The sequence below is a fragment of the Furipterus horrens genome, unplaced genomic scaffold (assembly GCF_987537825.1).
Source record: "Furipterus horrens unplaced genomic scaffold, mFurHor1.1.pri manual_scaffold_8, whole genome shotgun sequence".
Lineage (NCBI taxonomy): Eukaryota > Metazoa > Chordata > Mammalia > Chiroptera > Furipteridae > Furipterus > Furipterus horrens.
Genome location: NW_028327178.1, coordinates 4,899,364 through 4,917,621, shown reverse-complemented (window position 1 = coordinate 4,917,621; position 18,258 = coordinate 4,899,364). Strand labels below are relative to the sequence as shown.

The 18,258-nt window shown below is 40.2% G+C and overlaps 1 protein-coding gene across 1 annotated transcript in view; it reads left to right on the top strand.

Moving 5' to 3' along the window:
* CCDC102B (coiled-coil domain containing 102B) overlaps nt 1–18,258 on the top strand; it is a 101,136-nt gene that overhangs the window by 57,803 nt on the left and 25,075 nt on the right. Inside the window, exon 8 of the mRNA XM_090286081.1 lies at nt 5,883–6,058. Within this exon, the coding sequence (XP_090142207.1) occupies nt 5,883–6,058 (176 nt within the window). The remainder of the gene's footprint in view (nt 1–5,882; nt 6,059–18,258) is intronic.

The window sequence follows — 18,258 nt, the reverse complement described above, 5'->3', positions numbered from 1 at the left end:
ATATGTTCAGTTGCCCAAAAGCCATTAACAACCGGACAAGAACAGTTTTTCTGGACTCACTTGAATAAGCAGTAAAGAGAATGAAAAGGTAATTGCTCATGAAGTGGGTAAAACAACTACAGAAAAGCCTTTTAGAAAGTTTTGCTGGGAAGGGGAATAGAGGTATGGGCTATATCTTGAATTGGGCATAGAATCAAAAAGAGATTTCTGTTTGAGGGTTTTTTCCGATGCAAAGTTCTTGGGTAAGTTTCACGATTAGTGACATCCTAAGTCTTCTCAAAGCTGTCATGCTCGTCTTATGCTACTTTCAGGTGTGTGCCGTCACATGTCTGCTTGTGCTCACTGACCTCAGCTTCTGTCACTTGTTCAGTCACCTGCATCTAAAACCTCACCTCTGAGGACAGAGGCTGTGACTGTTTGCTTCACACTTCCCATCAGCATGCTGCAGTGTTATCAGAATGTGTTTTATAAAATCCCTTTAGCAGGTAGGCTTGTTTAAGAGCGGGGACAAAGAGTATGTACTGTTCCCCTATTGATATGGTACAAGCCCTCTGGAAATTGTAAGTAAGTAGTATGTAGAATAAAGTGTTATTTATTCAATACAGAACTTAAACATACATATTGGCTATTTACTATATATGTTCCTTTTGGAGTTCTTCCAGCCATTGGGTGTGTGCAGGGATTAGTTAGACTATAGTGAGGATAGTTTATTCTTGTGGTAATAACAATAATAATTATGTATAAAACAAATATACATTATCTGTTGTATGCATGTATATTAATATGTACAGATGTTCACATGTATATAGTTTACTATGCAGCAGAGCCCTTTGAGACAGGTTCTATTACTTATTACATTTAATAGAGTAGAACAATTTTTTACTGCCATGGATGTCAAGATTTCTCCTGGGGTGAAGTGAGGAAATGGGTATTGTGAGGTTGGAGCCGCATTTATTGTAATCTAGCATAGCCTATCCAGGGAATCTTAAGAAGGATTCAATTGGTCCCCTAGCATTATTAATATATATATAAGTCATCACTTAGTCCCAGAGAGCGGCATTAAACACACGTATGCGCATGCACACAATGACTCGCTGCCCTTGAGCAAGCTAGTCACTGGCATTATTATTGTGCATGTGCGGGCGCACACACACACACACACACACACAGACACTCACTCACTGTAGTCATCTCCACGGTATTCCTGGCTCATCCTCACTTCCGGTCTTGGCATGTGCTTGTACTTTTTCCTGGAGAGACTCTCTTTCAACCTTTCTGCCCTATACAGTAATTTCTACTAAACTCTCAAATTTCCGATTTGGCGTTCCTTTCTCTGGGAAATAGTGCCATGCTTTTAGCTGCCTTGTATAGCTCTTCTTCAGCACACACACAACATACTCCTTCCAAGATGAGTGCCTAATTTTTCTGGTTTCATTTTTCTCTGCAAACACGCCTATGGGTTGATTTTTATATCTGTATCTTTGATACTTATAACAGCATCAAGTACACAGTTGGCTGTCTACAAATATGTATTGAATTGAAGGAAGGAAGGGAGAGAGGGAGGGGGTGTAGGTAAGGGGGAAAGGACGGAAATGGGGAAGGAAGGAAGGAAGGAAGGAAGGAAGGAAGGAAGGAAGGAGGGAGGGAGGGGGATGTGGGTAAGAGGGGATGGAGGGAAAGGGGGGAGAGGGAAGGGAAGGAAGGGAAGAAGAAAGGAAATGGGAAATGATACAGTGAAATGGCTGCATAAACAGGTAGAAATAAACAGATCATACGAAAGATAATTTTAAAATAATACTATGAATCCTTGGTTACATCTCGGTAAGCAAGAGAGCATCTCAAAAGAAATCATATTTAAACTCATTCTTGGATAATAATTAGAAAAAATTGAACTTGTAGAAATAGCACAGAATTGTTTCTAAAATGCCCTGCATGCCATTTGGTTTTCCTTCAAATAGATGCATTTAAACCTCCTTGGTTCCTTTTTACCAGCCTTTCATTATGTCACTCTCTGTTATAAGAAAATGTGTCTGGTTCTGTCAGCTTGCCAGCATGGAACCCATTTAAGCCTCAGCACTTGGCGGATCAGCTATAAAATTAATTCTCGGTGGAAAGCAATAGCCTTCCTTATACGAGCACCAACTAACGTTGGAGTTCATAAGCCATGCACAGAATGTAAAGCCTGCCTCCAGCCCTTAACGGAACTAGAGAGTCAATCTCTTTGAGGAACTAATGTTAGCCCATCAAAAATATCTACACACACATAGTATATGATTGTTTTGTATCAAGATACACTGTTAATATTTAGGCTTGTGGATTATAGTCACTGTCCAGCTGTATCACTTTAGATCTTTAGGTTTACAGAGGATTACACACCGACAAAGAATCAGAAGTACTGCATGTTTTCACGTGTTTAATTTTCATTGAGATTTTTCTCTGCTAAAATACAACACAAATATTCAATGTCACTGTTGTTTCTCTACCATTAAAATGTACTAACATAAACTTGATCGCAAGGTCCCTGTGGACTATTCCCCTAATTCCCTTTTCTAAGGCAGATTATTAACTCTTCAAATGAACATCCGTTTGGATGTCTTCTGAGAGGGCATCTATAAGCAAGATCCAGGGGAACTGGGGTTTCCGATGAGAGCATCATGGGTCTGCACAGGGTGATGATCAGCCAGCGACCCTACTGCCCCCCACCTTCACTGCGGCAGGCGTGCCAAGAGGCAGCTGAAGGAGGGCGTCACCCAGAAAGAGCAAAATCGAGTGAGCAGCAGCAGAGGCCGTGGCCTTGAAGATCAGGGAGGATGTCTAACTCTCTCCAGAGAATAAAAAGGGGGTGCTGGTGAATGAATAAATTGTTTCTATTTTATTTTTTAATTCTTAAGTTTTTTAATTACAGTTTCCATGCAGTATGATTTTTCATTACTTTCAGGGGTACACCATAGTGGTTAGACTGTCATATCCTTCACAGATTGTTCCCCTCTGATACCTCCGGTACCCACCTGGCATCAGACACACAGAGTTATTACAATATCATTGACATTCCCTAGGCTGGACTTTATGTCCTCGCAACTGTTCTGTAACTGCCAACCTGCACTTCTCTGTCCCTCGACCTTTGTCACCCAGTCCCCTGACGCCCCTCCCCTCTGGCAACCAGCAGTCTGTTCTCTGTATCTATGAGTCTGCTTTGGTTTTGTTTGTTTGTTTATATTGTTCTTAATGAATCAAAGTATCGAAGAGCTTGTGAGGTCTTGGATGCTAATGCGTGAAAATCAGATGAGAGCCTGCCATGCCGTATTGTTTTGATGAAATGAAAAGCGCAGGAATAATTTAGGTTGGCCATGGTCTCTCTGAGATAGAAGAGGGAAAGTAGAGAGAAAAGGCAATGTAGAGAAGGTATATGAAGAATTTAATGTATAGCAGATACTTAGCTAATATCAATCCCTTTCACTCTAAACCAATTTTAAAAATCTTTGAATTAATGAAAAATTTTTTTCTCCTAAAGGGAAATTCAGTTTTCATCTGTATTACAATAGAATATAAAGATGTCCTATGAACGTAATTAAAATGTTAGGCTATAGAAAAAATATGATAAATATTTTCTCTCTAAGAAAATGTGGCCAGCTGGGAACCCGGCCTTCTGTGAAGGTGGGCACTCACTGCTCACCTGGATTTCAGCTACCTTCGTAAGCTACTGGAAAGGGGAAAGATTACTACAGGTGGCAAATTTTATGCTGAGACAGAAACATCTGGAGGGCTGGTCAACCCCAAAGATGCTGGGCCTCACCCCCAGCGATTCTGATTCCAGTAGGTCTTGGATGGAGTTCCAAGGTGATGCTGATGCTGCCGGCCTGGGGACCAGTCACTGAGAACAGGCCTTCGGCAAGGCCCACCCCTCTCCTGGGACTGAGCACAAGGTGACCTTCCCTGAGCGGAGAGCCAACAGTAGAGTATGAGGGTCTGCACTCAGGGATGACCCCTGGTTTTCTTCCTCCCTTCTTTCCTCCTTCCTTCCTTCACATACATCTTAAAGGTGGTTTTTGTGTACTTAACTCCATTTAAGCCCATCGGAGAGGATTGTATAAGCCGAATGACAAAGCACTGACTGTCTGAGAAATAATGTTGCTAAATAGCGGAGTGTTTAAGGAGTCGTAACGAGGCGCGCACTTCCTGAGAGACGGCCCTTACTCTGCACGTTTGTTATGACTCGGATCCAGCTCTGCATTATGTTGGTGGCAAATCCTTTCACAGATCAAGGAAATCCTTCATTATATGCTCCGTTGCCGTCCCAAATAATAAAACTCTATTCCCTATTAACGTCTCTCTATAAAAGAATAAGGCTTATCATCTGGCCTTTGAAAATGATATTTGGAGCGAAGACATGAAACGTGTTTGTATTTGTAAGTGGGAGTTGGGGTGAAATTTCGTAAGACCCCACACGGGGGGTCTGTACCGCAGTGTTACAGGCTGCCCACCCTGGTCTGTCACCCCAGCTTCCTGTTGGCATTCCCAGGTTCAGTTTCACGGCTGTGATTGTGACCCCGATGGGGGCAGGGGTTTGCAGGACAGCTGCAAGATTCCCGGAGCTCCCAGTTATCTGACACTCACATCGTCAGAGGGACCGGGAGACGCATCCTTTGGAGGTTGGGAGGTGCGTGGTTGGCAGGGGAGCCCTCCTCTGCCTTAGACAGGCGGCCAGAGGTGCTGCGCCCCCAAGTCCTGCCCTCCAGGCCACGCCTGTCCCCACCCTGCCGGATTGTTTCCTGGTCGGGTGGGAGTTCTGAGTTTTACAGTGGCCAGGAGCCCCTTACATTAGTGTGTCCCCTGAGATAACATGTACTTCATACTGGTTTGTATTTTGCTACACTTAATAGACTATTCTGGAAAACAGTGTGGATGTTTCATTTTTTTGAGGAACGCCCACAGAGTTTTCCACAGTGGCTGCATCAATTCACACGGCCCCCCAGCAGACCACAGGGTTCCCCTTTCTCCACTCCCTTGCCAAAGCTTGCTGTTTCTGGTCTTTTTGAAAACTCCTCCTGGCAGGTGTGAGGCGGTATCTCATTGTGGTTCTGATTTGAATTTTTCAGGAAGGTAAAGAAATATCCTTGGAGTTTCTTAAAGTATTATATATTGTTACAAGGATGTAGAGGTTATTTTCTCAAAGTTTTAATAAAGATGTTTCCTACAATGACTGTAAATTTGCACAGAAAATATTAACTACAAATGAGAGGCAACATTAATAACCTGAAGCCAAGTAATGCCACCTGTTAATTCATATCTTGCGTGGTGTTAATTATAACAAGATGGATTGGAGAGGCAGTCACTGCATGATAAATTCACTGTTTCTTCACAGGACGGGGCTCCGGCTCCATATGGCTCCGAGCCACGTGACCGTGGTTTTAGGAGGGGACCCAGATCAGTGTGACTGCGGTAGCAGAAGACCCCCTTTTTTTAGAAAAATTATTAAAAGCAAATGGTCTGTTAATGTTCAACACTTTTGCTGATTTAATAAATAAACGTATCTTGCGTTTAGTTTTATCTTATTTTACTCTGTATTTACAGATATGTGATTTCATCGTTTGGAAAGCATACATAAAATCTAAATCTGCATCATAACATGGGAAATGGATCATTCCCTCAAGGACATGAAGAGCTAGTTGCGTTGTCTTAGCCATTTCAGCCAGCCGCAAATACACCTTCCGTTTGTGGTTATCTGTCTATCATGACGTCCAATGGCAGAAATGCAGAGTTCCGGGGGAGAAGGCGCACCATCGGAATCCATCCTCAAAATCTTCTCTCCTTTGTTAGAGAAGGTGCTGTTCCTCCGACTTTATTGAAGTGAATTACAGACAACGGAATTCCTATTTTCTTTTGAAAGGAACTCTTGAACCTTCAGCGTGCCTACTGCAAGCTCAGCAGGCAATACCAGGCTGAAATAGCAGAGCTGACTCGTGTGAACCACCATGCCGATCGGAATGCAGCCGAAGGGAAGAAACTGAAATTTCAAGTGGAAGAACTAAAAGAGACACTCAACCAAAAGGAAGATAAGGTACCTTCTAAGTCAACATACACGAGGTAGCATCGAACTAGCTTGTTATCGCATATATAAAGCATTTCCTTCTTTCTTCACATAGGGCTTTAATTGGGATGCACATCTTTATATTTTAAACGCCAAAATCAATTAAAATGTAACGTAAGGAAAGAAGATAATAGCTAGACAACGTGCTCATCTTTGTGTTGCTAATTGAGTGTTTTTTATGCCTCTCTAAAGGGTTAGAGCTAGGGAAACAAATGCACCACGGAGGTGGGGATGAGTCCGAGTTCGCTGCACACACACAAGGACAGTGGGCACCCTGGAAGCACGTGATCCAGAGCCCGGATGCGGTCCAGGAGAATCTTGTTCTCGGGCAGCTCATAGAGTGGAGAGGCAGTGACTCTTTGCTCTTCACAGTGATTGGTTACAATGTGGTACTTTCTACGGGCCGCCTCCTGTTGGCCTTGGGAAACAGTTCAAGTGCTGCCTATGATTTCCAGAAGCATAAGCAAGAAATGACCAAGGTTAAGCTGGTCTTGCAAAATAAGCTAAATTCGGCTGCTTCTGTGTGAGTACACCAGGTCTGTCTGCTCAGGGAAACTTTAAGGCTGATCTTCTTTAGTTTGGATTTTAACAATCCAAATATGTTTCCACATGGGGTGTCTGTGTGTGCACGTGTATGCGTGTTTCTATATGGCACAGTATCACTGAAGCTTGGGGTTTTAAGCTTTTGATCTATATATCAGAGAAATATTGCATTTCTCATGATTGAATCGTACAATATGTATGACAGTATATATTTTTTGCAGTGTTCTCCGGTGTCTAAGAGAGCATAGCCATCTTGTGTCGCTGTGTAAGGCCAACTCGCCAATGGTTTGCGGGGTATTAAGGGGCCTCAGTGTGATGTCCTCCAAGCGCATGAACATCAGACAGATGATTTCAGCTGCAATTACAAACAGGAAAGAAAGACTGTTGTGAACACAACATGGTTCCGACTGCCAATGTGATGGTGAGCCCCACACGTTAGCAGTTATTGCAGGTGGTGTTCTAGTCCCTGCCCTGCTCCTGGGGCAAGACAAAGAAACAAACCATCAAAGAACTCCATTAGCTCCCTGCTTAGAAAGACTGTTTCAGGATAATGCCAAACAGTTAGAAATTTTAAAAATTAAAAAAAAAAAAAAACTGAATTACTTTTCCAAGTGCCAATTAAATAACAGAACACAGTCCACATTTGCAGGGTTGATTTTTAATCAAAAGTATGGCAGTCAAACCAACTATATTTTCTTCCCTAATAACATTATAAGAAAACATAATTATTTTCCCAGTGAGGCTCATACATTGTTCTCTGCTCCTATTAGCACTGACTTTGGGTGGGCATTTCATCCTTGATGTAGTTCCTTTTATGAAGATATATATGTATTTCTTAAAATTTTTTTTTACTTTTATTTATTTTTTGAGAGAGGGGAAGGTAAGCAGAAAGAGAGGGAGAGAAATATCACTGTGTGGTCGCCTCTCACATGCCCCCGACTGGGGACCTGGCCTGCAACCTAGTCATGTGCCCTGACCGGGAATTGAACCAGCAACTCTTTGGTTCGCAGGCCAGTGATCAATCCACTGAGCCACACCAGCCAGGGCTATATGAACTTTTTAATTGCGTGCATGTATAGTGGGCTGGACTGTAGACTAATAAGCCAGAAGAGAAGTTTGGTAGGAAGGACCAGGAGAATAGTTCTAGGTTTTCTATATTATCATGGCCATTGTTCCTGTGAATGGTTTTAATACGCAAGTATTTGTTGGACATGGTGATAAACAAACATCTGTGTTTGTCAATATAAGCTTTAAAAATTTCTTGGAATTAAACTATTGGCAAGAAAAGGATAAAATTATGTAGGGTTCAAGGGTTAATGAAGCATTGGCTTCCAAACAGCTGAGTCAGCAGTCTGATCATGTCATTTTTAAAAAATGGCTGTGGTCTTTAAGACATTCGTACTATTTGCTCCTCTCTCCAGCCAACCACTCTTCCCAACTCATCCCGCCAGGCTTGGCCATGTGGCCAATGCCTTATGAGCAGAAGCTATGCATGCCACTTGCCATCAGGAGCTTTGAGAGCCAGTACGGGGCTCTGCTGTAACTCTTTTCCAAAGGCTGACTGGTGTGGTGCTTAAAACAACAAAAAGATTTTAACTTATATGGAGCTGGCCCCAGTGCCAGGAGAATAGGTTGAGAAATTTACTGGAGGCTAGAATGATGGCCACGCATTTTATGGTCTTGAGGTGTTTGGTATATTATCTTCAATAGTTTCCTGTAACACCTTGGAAGACAGAGAGCACACAGAATGAGCATGTGATTTTTAGGTGAATAAGTACGCATCTGGCATTTGTTGTTTGCTATCGGTGCGTTTGACCAGCACCTAAAAAAGAGATGAACTCAGACAAATATTGCTGAGTTTTCAAAGAGATATGTAAGATGATACAGACATTTTAGTTATGTGACTTCCAGGGTCTGATTTTCACTTTCAAATGGTAAAATATAAAACTGAGAATGCCTTTGAACACAACGATCAATTAAGGTTGAGTTTCCTAGCAAAGACCTAGTCAACGGTGTGGCCATCAAGCCTGTTATTAAAACTCCGTATCTGTCAAGGGCTTTCCCTGGAAATGACTTCAGAAGAGCAAACTGGCGCCAGCGGTAAGAAAATGAAATCATGCCTTTACCAGAACGTCCCCTGAATCCCAGGGAACTGCAGTAGCTCAGCCACAGAGCAATGTCCCCCAAAGAATTGCAGGTATGACCGTTGGCCTATGGAATTTACTGGCATCGAATGGAAAACTTGTGAAAGAGATACTGGCCGTTTTTTGTGAAAGATACTCTGGCAAGTTTTTGTGCGAGTTATGCTGGGATAAAAAAAAAGACCAATGTCTCAAGATCTGAAAGAATCTTCCATTCCTCCAAATGTCCCCGGGCAGGTTTTTGTGATGAAGAGGGTGTGCTGATAATATAGTATGTGAATGAGTGTGTGTACACGTGTGTGTTTAAATATTTGCAGGCCTTTTCTGTGGGAGGAATACAGTCCCAAGCATGAACAGGGGGCATGGACCTGTGACTTATTTGGCAAATGATATGTGTACAGCAGTCCCTCTCTGCATCGCAGTTCACTTATCGCAGCCTCACTGTATCGCGGGAGTTTTAAAAATATTATACTTAATTATTTATCGCAGATTTTTCGCTATATTGCAGGATTTTGTGGTACTGTACAATAACTACTAAAACAAATGTAACGCTCCTACTTCATGGATTTTCACCTGTCGCGGGGGGTCTAGAACGTAATACCTGCAAGAATGAGGGATCAATGTACTGCCTTCCAATAGAATCTTTTAGAACATAGTTTCATATGGAAAAGTGTTTGCATGGATTTCATGTTTGAAGCCTAGAGATAGATGCATAGAAATATACCTTCAACACAGAGAATGTTTTTATGTTCTTCACCTTTATATTCAATGGGTTCATCAGCCGAGAAGACTGACCCAAAGCACCGCTAATTCGTGTGGGTTTTGTAATCCAGACTATCCGATGGTAGCTGTCAGATCTGCAGTTCTGCTCTGATAAAGGTTGTCACTGTTTTGGGTGGCTGGGAATGAAATACTCTTCATGGAAATAAGGTTTTGCATTAGATAATGTCAGTGTTTCCACAATTGAACATATCATCGAGAAGCAAAGAAAGTTCTGCTGAGCTTTTTAAGTTCATGGTAGAAATTCTTCAAATTGCTATTAAAATTGCTATTAAAAAACCTCCGCTGCCTTGCGGCATACCTCTTCAGGGGAAAGGCTAAGGGAGTAAACCCCGACAGAAAATTCGGAGCCGGAGTCCCTAAGGCGGTTTGACGTTGTAGTCAACACCGGCAACTCCTGCGGCGCACCTGAAGCCAAGCTGTATTGACTCCGTCTTTCCCTTGGACCCTTCAGCTGCGAAGAGAGGGGGGGTCTGCTGCATGGGCAACAGCAGACCCTCCATATCACCCTGCCCAGGCTCTGTAGCTTCAGCTTCACTGGAGAGGACACTCCAGCGTCATCGCAAGATGTCGATTCAACACGGGAGGAGACAGATACCGTGTCACTCCCGAGTCGGACTGCACAGCCATTCTCGGCGGTGCAGATAGACTCTTAAGAAGCTACACCATCGTCTTTCGAGACGGATGGCTGCCGACCAAATTACAACTTGCAAATACAAGGTTTGTAACTCCCTCAAGTCAACAGATTTTAAACAAATGAAAATGAGATATTAATCCTCCATACGGTAGAAAGAATAAATATTTGGGGTCCATAATAAAACCCAAGATCTGATTAAAGAAGCAAATTAAAAATTTTATTTTTTAGAGGAGTTGATTTTCTTTCAGTTGATGTATATTTGTTAGTAGTTAAACATTCTTTTCTCCTCACTTCATTGAAGTCTTTCTGGGAATGTATATTATGTACTGTAATTTAATTGCAACTGAATTACCATAACACAGGACCCATTACATAAATATTCACAGAAAATACTGAAATAACTGACCACTTCACTAACTATGGTGAACAAAACAGTCTAATGAATACTACGGTAATGCAATACACAAACTTGTTAGAGGCAGGACAGATGCAAACTGAACTCGTAAGTTCGCCTCTAGTGTATAAGAAACAAGGGTTACACTATAAACAAACTAACCACAAAGATACGTGGGTGCCCTGCACCCTGGAATGAGTCTCGGGAAGGCTACAGGACAGAATGAGATAAGATTTGCTAAAGAACCTTTTAAGTTCTGTAAAGCAATATTCCATCACATAAGAAAGAAACATAAAGGGAAAAATTAAACATCGCCCTACCACAGCACAGCATCCTATGACTTCAGTACACCGACTTCAGACACCTAGGCAATTTTATGCATAATGGCAGTCACTGTCCACAAATTATATACTTTACTTTGTCAATTACCATAACCAGTTCTCGTGTTTCTCTGTAGTTTCATAGTTGGTATCTCAAGGGTTGGTATAATATTTGTTTCCTTGGATATATGTTTATTTAATTGACTAATCTTCCCTTATTGAAAGTCATTTGGATTTTCTTTTCCCCACATAACTCCACTATGACCACTTTTACGTATAGACCATTTTTTCCCATTGGCAAAAAAAAAAAGTTTTCTAAATGGAACTCTTTGGTTAAAAGATATGAATATAATACAGATCTTCATATATACAGTATTACTACTTGTCCACGCTTCTCAATGATGGATCAGATTGTGGAAAATGTTGATCCCATCAAATACAAAATCTAACTGCATCTTAACTGATGCAAAAGGATGTTAAACACCAAATTCTTTATTAATAAAATCACAATTTGCTGAGTTGCTCATTGGATTTACTTTTAAGTTCAAATCAAATCATTCTTTTTGTTGAATTACTTCCCCTTAGTGTAATTCAATACTTACTCTTTACTTCTCTCTATTATTTAGACCACAGAACCGGGGCCTGAGTTGAACTGTACACACCAGGCCAGTTCATTTACTATTTACTACTTCGGAAGCTCTATGTTAGAGGTAAAATATACTTGGGTTTTTTTCCAAGAAGAGGTGTTTGGTGTAGCAGGGATATTCAAACATCAACAGATGTAAACTAAATGTAACTAAATGTCAAGATGGTGGTATTCACAGAGTTCCCAGGCAAAACAGGCCATGTTGTTTTTTCCCTTCCAGTGCGAAAGCGTGTTTATAGTCATGTGTCCGTTTTAGCTATTTGTTGTCTGGCACCCAGTGGCTGGAGCGGATGGGCAGGGACCGGCTCAAACAGTGACAGCTGTCAGTGGAGCGGTTACTGATGTCTCTCAAATGGAGACACAGTAGGGTCCAGCCACCCAGCTTTTACCTATTTCTCATCTAAACCATCCTGATAATTTCGCCCCGCCTGCCATGGCTGGCTCAAAGGTTACCCTTTCCTGCTGTCCTTCGACACGATCTTGCTCTTCACTTTACCGACCGCCTGTCCAGCTCATGTGCTCGCTCGGGCTGTGGCATGTGGGATGGGTTTGGTTTGTTACCATCTCCTCAGCCGAGACTTGTATGAGTTGTGCGTGTAGAAAACATGGCCTCGGACAGGAGCTGAGGGAAACCAAGAAGGGTTAGACCACAGTCCTGCTAACATTTGCTCTCCTCCCTTTCAGCTTTGCTTACTTTGTAAAAGCGAACATCCTCTTTTGTTTGCTCTCGGTGAGTGAAACAGGTGCAAATGGAGGTCTTCTGCTTAAGAATTGCCCCAGGAAAGCAAAGCTGTTACAGTCCTCATGTAGACCCTTCCTAAAAATGTGGCCAAGAGCCGTCTTCTAGGTTATGGAGGCAAAAGGTCATACATAGTAGTGTGTATCTTCTCTTTAAATGGAAAGGTATATATGTTATTATAAGGTTTTCTATTTGAACCTTATTCAGTAAAAGGATTATTTAATTTGTTTTGTCTTACATCCTGTCTGAGGAAATACATCCATAGAAACGTTTTTAGGTGCCTATGAACCAAAGATCTTCATTCATGAAGGAGAAGACGAAAGATAAGTTATGTCCCTGCATATGTTTTTGTCATTATGGGAAATTGTAACCCAGAAAGATACTTGTATTGCAGAGGAAAACATTTCTTCTTGTTATCATATATTATCCCTCTTAGCATTCTAGTGTATTTTAGAGAGTTCAGGTTCTCTTCTAAATTAAAACAAAAGCATATTGGATTATAATGTCCTGTCTTTCCTCTTTGGGAAACTAAGCATAGTTTTTCAATTTATAAGTCAGTAAAAACTATCACTATTTTCTCTTCACATAATTTGGATTTCTTACTGTATACTTCTTATATTCTGCTTATTTATAAAATACCCTTTTCTGTTTCTTTTATACTTATTATTCACATAAATTTTATTTTGAAAGAAAGTTATTTATTTAAAAAATTCCTCTTTCTAGCCGTGGCTGCTGTGGCTCAGTGGATTGAGCGTCGGCCTACGAGCCAAGTGTCGCTGGTTCGATTCCCAGTCAGGGCACATGACTAGGTTGCACATCAGGTCCCCAGTTGGGGGCGCGAGTGAGAGGCAACCACACAGTGATGTTTCGCTCCCTCTCGTTCTCCTTTCCTCTCTCTCTAAAAATAAAAATAAATAAATAAACAAATAAATAAATAATTTATTTTTTAAAAATTCCTCTTTCTAATTTGGAATATCTAAATGTTATTTTAATAACAGTTTGAGCCTTTGTTGTAATCAATTAACCAAGAGCATTTATTGGTTTTTAAGTATTCCATTCTTTCTCATTTGTTTCTACATTTTTTTTTTTGGAGGCCAGTCATGTGGCTCTTAATAAAATGGCTATTTCCCATGTTTTATGGAGGCAGTTTTCTCTGACTCACTGGACTGTCACTTCTGTAGATGACTGTCAGTGTGACGGCCACTATCTCGATAACTGGCTGGACCTGCTTGAGTACAGAGCCCTGCGGAAAAGTCTCCAAACCATCACAGAGTCTGTATTGCATTCTCTTGTTCCTAATGTTCAAATTCCTTTAAGAGAATTTTATATTTTTAATCTCGTTTCAATTTGCTGGGTTTTCCCTGCAATTTCTTTCCTTTTTATTTGGTTAAAATGATGAAAAGTAATTGAATTTTTAAAGCTCTTCAAGAGTAGTTGGAGATTCCGCCTGGTGGTTCATGAAATGTGATAACAGATTGAAATCTGGGCCACAAATGGGAAGTGCATTTCTTTCGCTGAGTTCCGTGATGCTGGAATTCACTCCGGTATCCAAAGGCACGAGGCACGTGGCCCAGCGCTCCCCCAAGGCTTCCTTCTGAAAGCAGACATCTGCTGTATGCTAATTGAGTCAAGAAAAACAGAGAAGACAGGATTGTTCGTTCCCTAGGCGCCTGATTGTTCCTCTAGTTTTCCAGAGAGGAGAGTGGGAAACATGTATATCATATGATGATCCAATGCAGGTGCTGCTGTTGTCATGGAAATTCATATGATCTGGCCACCTTTTGTCTTCCTTTGATGTCAGACAGCAATTGTTATTCGCTGTACAAACCCTTTAGCATATCACTCAGGGTAATGCCACTGGAAGTCAGTCTTAAGGTCCACATCAAAACCCTCACTAGACACTGGTTACAAATTAAATACCCTAAACTTTTCGTCACACCTTGATGAGAATGGTCTGCTCTATGGAAAGAGATGCTCTCCAGTTGTCTTTACTTTGGATGAAATTAACACTAGTGAAGTGTTCCTTATCAAGATGCCACCCCATGCGATCCCATGGAATCTGAGTATTCTCTCTGCTACAAATTTGCCACATCATATCCATGATGTCATGGCTTTGATTCTGCAGTTGCTATGGCACCCAGAACAAATTATCATCATCAGTCCCTCAGAGCACAAATTAAGAGTCACCAGCACTGTAGGGTGTCAAGTGTTTTGCTGCCACTGGTCATGATGCTGGTTTGTTATTGAAATGTAAAACAGCTCTCGAGCTGGAAAAAACTGTTTAATAGGATGCTTTGTATATAAATATCAACCATTTAAGATTTTCCAGGTTGATATATTTTAAAGTAATTCCAATACTTTCTAGATTTATTAAGGCATTGCTTTCCACTTATCCATCTCATTTTTAAAAATAGTTCACCATAGAGATAAAGCAATGAAATATTCTAGGTTCAAGTGATGCAATTATTTACAACATTCTTAAGAACTTTGGAATCACTAGATATATTCACTTAACTTAATTCCAAGGTATCTATAAAAGAATAAAATTTTATTTGGAGATATATATATTTAACATATACATATATAAAATATATTATATATATATATGTATAAGCAACTGCAATGCCTGCCACATTTACTTTTATTATTTTAACATCTTTATTGAGATGTAATTCACCCATTTAAAGTGTTCAATTTAATTCTGTGGTTTTTACTAAAATAATAGATGAGCGCAATAATTACTAAAATCTAACCTTGAAACATTTTCACAATCCGCAGAAGAAACTACATACCTACTAGCAGACGTTTCCCTTTTCCCCTTCACCCTCCGCAGCTGACAGGCGCTAACCTAGCCCCTGTCTCTATGGAGCTGCCTGTTCTGGACATTACAGAGAAACAGAATCCATATATAATATACAGCCTTCTGCTCCCGACTTCTTTCACTTAGTATTTGGTTTTCAAGGGTCCTCCATGTTGCAGCAAGGAACACTTCATTCTCTTTGCAGCCAAATAATATACCATTGAATGGATATACCGCCATTTTCCTTCATTCCTCAGCTTGTTGGTATTGGGGTTGCTTTCCCTTTCTGACTGTTATGAATAATGCTGAATAAAATTTTGTATAGATGTATGTTTTTAAGGGTCACTCTACTATTTTCTAAAGTCGCTGCAACATTTTACAGTCTCGCAAGTGATGTTGGAAAGGTCTCAAGTTCTCCACAGTCTCACCAAGACTTGGGGGAGCCCGTGTTGTCATTGTGTCGTCATTGTGGAGGCGAAGCGGGATCTCATTGTGGTTTTCACCTGAATTTCCCTAACGACTTATGGCATTGATCACGTTTTCATGTCCTCATGGGCCATTTCTATATTTTCTTGGTAAAATATTTATTCAGATCTTTTGCCCATTTTTAAGTGGGATGTTTTATTATTTTTTTCAATTTTGAGTTATCTTTTGTGTATTCTGCATAGAGATCCCTCTTCAGATACATGATTTGCAATTTTTTTTATTATATAGATTATCTTTTCAGCTTTTTGAAAATTGTATTTGGAGCATAAACAAACTAGACTTCATCAAAATTACTTTTAGTTTTTCTCATTGTTTGTGGTTTCGGTATTGTATATAAAAACCATTGCCTAATTCAATGCCGTGAGGATTTACTCCTGCGCTTTCCTCTAAGTTTTATTGCTTTAGCTCTGATATTTAGACCTGCGATCCATTTTGAATTGACTTTTATAAATGAAGTGTGAGGTAGGCATTTGATCTCAATCTTTTGCTTTTGGATATCTAATTGTTCAAGATTATTTGTCCAAAAGGCTAGCCTTTTCTTGTTAGCACTTCATTCAAAATCTTGTTGACCATAAATGTAATAGTTTTTTTTCTGGATTCTGGACACAGTTTTATTCCATTGACCTAAATATTTATTCTTCTGCCAGTAAAACATTTTCTTGATTAGCATAGCTTTTAAGTATGCATTAAAATTAGGTCATGTCAGGTCCCCTAATGTATTTTTCTAATTCTTTTATTATTGTTTTCATACTTTGAGGGGGGTGGTAAGAATGCTGAGCTCTACCACAGATTCACCCACATGATTTCCCAAAGAGAAAGCAAAAACAGCAATACCAAAGCACAGCCCTGGGAAAGTCATCCTGGTTTTAGGTTACAAGTGACAGTAAAAACTTTGGGAAGATAATTGGTTCCCATTGTTGGGAATATAATTTTCATCATTCCATTCGCTGTAAGAAGTAGAACCTAAAGCAAACTGTCTTCCAGCTTCCAAAAATAGAGTTTCCTCAGAATGGGAATCTCTCAAACCTGAACCTGTGTCATTCTATAAAGAATTATCCACTTTAACCAACTCCTGTATAAGCAAACGTTTTGCCTTTTGGACTAAAGAATTCAATGCGCAGGTTGAGTTATTCAGATGAGATATATTCATACTATTTTCATTAACCCTATGTCTACAGCAATTGCATTGCTGCCTGAGCTCCTAGAAAAGTCATGGTTTGTAGACCTGAAAGGTCAATGAATTATCAGCAATACATGTATCTAGTGCCAGCTTCTTTAAGCTTTCTTAAACATGTTAACAACTGTCCAGCTTCTTTAAGCTTTCTTAAACATGTTAACAACTGTCCAGTAGGCAATTAAGCTACTCACTTTATTTTTATTTTTTAAAGATTGTGTTTGTTTATTTTCAGAAAGAGGAGAAGGGAGGGAAATAGAGAGGGAGAGAGACATCAATGTGTGGTTGCCTCTTGCATGCCCACAACTGGAGACCTGGTCTGCAACCCAGGCCTGTGTCCTGACTGGGAATCAAACCAGTGACCCTTTGGATTGCAGGCTGGTGCTCAATCCACTGATCCACACCAGCCAGGGCTAAGCTGCTTAGTTTAAATGGAAAATACTCAATAGTCGTGTAACAGCCAGTTTCACAAAAGCTTGGAAGTCCTGGGACATTCAATGACATATGTATAATAAAGGCCAGTATGGAAACTAAGAAATAAGCTTAGTAAATCACATTTATCATCACAGGTTACAAGACCACAGAACATTTTATGTTCTGTTAAAATAAGATCACATTTTAATTTTTAATACCTTAGTAATAATTACTTGGAATCACTGAGTTGAAATCATCCAATAATTTCTATGTAGGTAATAAATAAGATATTATAATTAAAGCCTTACAATTATTAATTGAAAATAAGTATAATTCTATAACACAAACTATGTACTTAGCAAATTTCTCAAAAAGCTACGGCTTTCCATCACCAAGAAGTGGAAATAGAATGCTCCTGTTGACTTGGCTGATTTTTTTCAGGTGAAGAGCACATTGTGGTGTAATCCTTAATAAAATTACTGGGACTATTTCCATTCCAGTTATAAATATCTGTACAAAAGTTAATTATTTGACGTTGGCCCGTTGTCATGCCCACTCATTTCTTACAAAGGCTCTGGATCACATGAGTTGGGTTTGAGGAATTTGTGAACAGGAAATTTACCTGAATGTGTGCCATCATTTTTCATTAGCTTAATTACATTGCAAGCTGGACAGATTATAAAGACACCCAACTGTGGACGCCCTGAAGCGGAATTGGAACAGATTGGCCAGAGGACTTGCCAGGACACCCGGTGCCCAACATGTCACCCCAGTTTCGGTGACAGAAATCGGTCTTGGTCAATTGTTAATGGAAAGATGTATCAAAACCAGTTATCAACGGTTTCCAGTTCGATTTAGGATACAAATCCTGTGCTGTTTTTTTGCAATAAGTAACAGGCTTTTCTAGTCTTTTCTTTGTTTCATTTTGTTTTCCTTATATTTTTTTGATAGAAATTAAGACTTTTCAGGAATTGCAGCTCCTTTTTGGCTGAAGTCATTGCCTCCGTACCACCAAGTCCTAAGGCTATAGCTGGAACCTTGTTATATTGCCAGGTTCATCAGCTTATAAGACGTGGCTTCAATATATTTTTCTCGA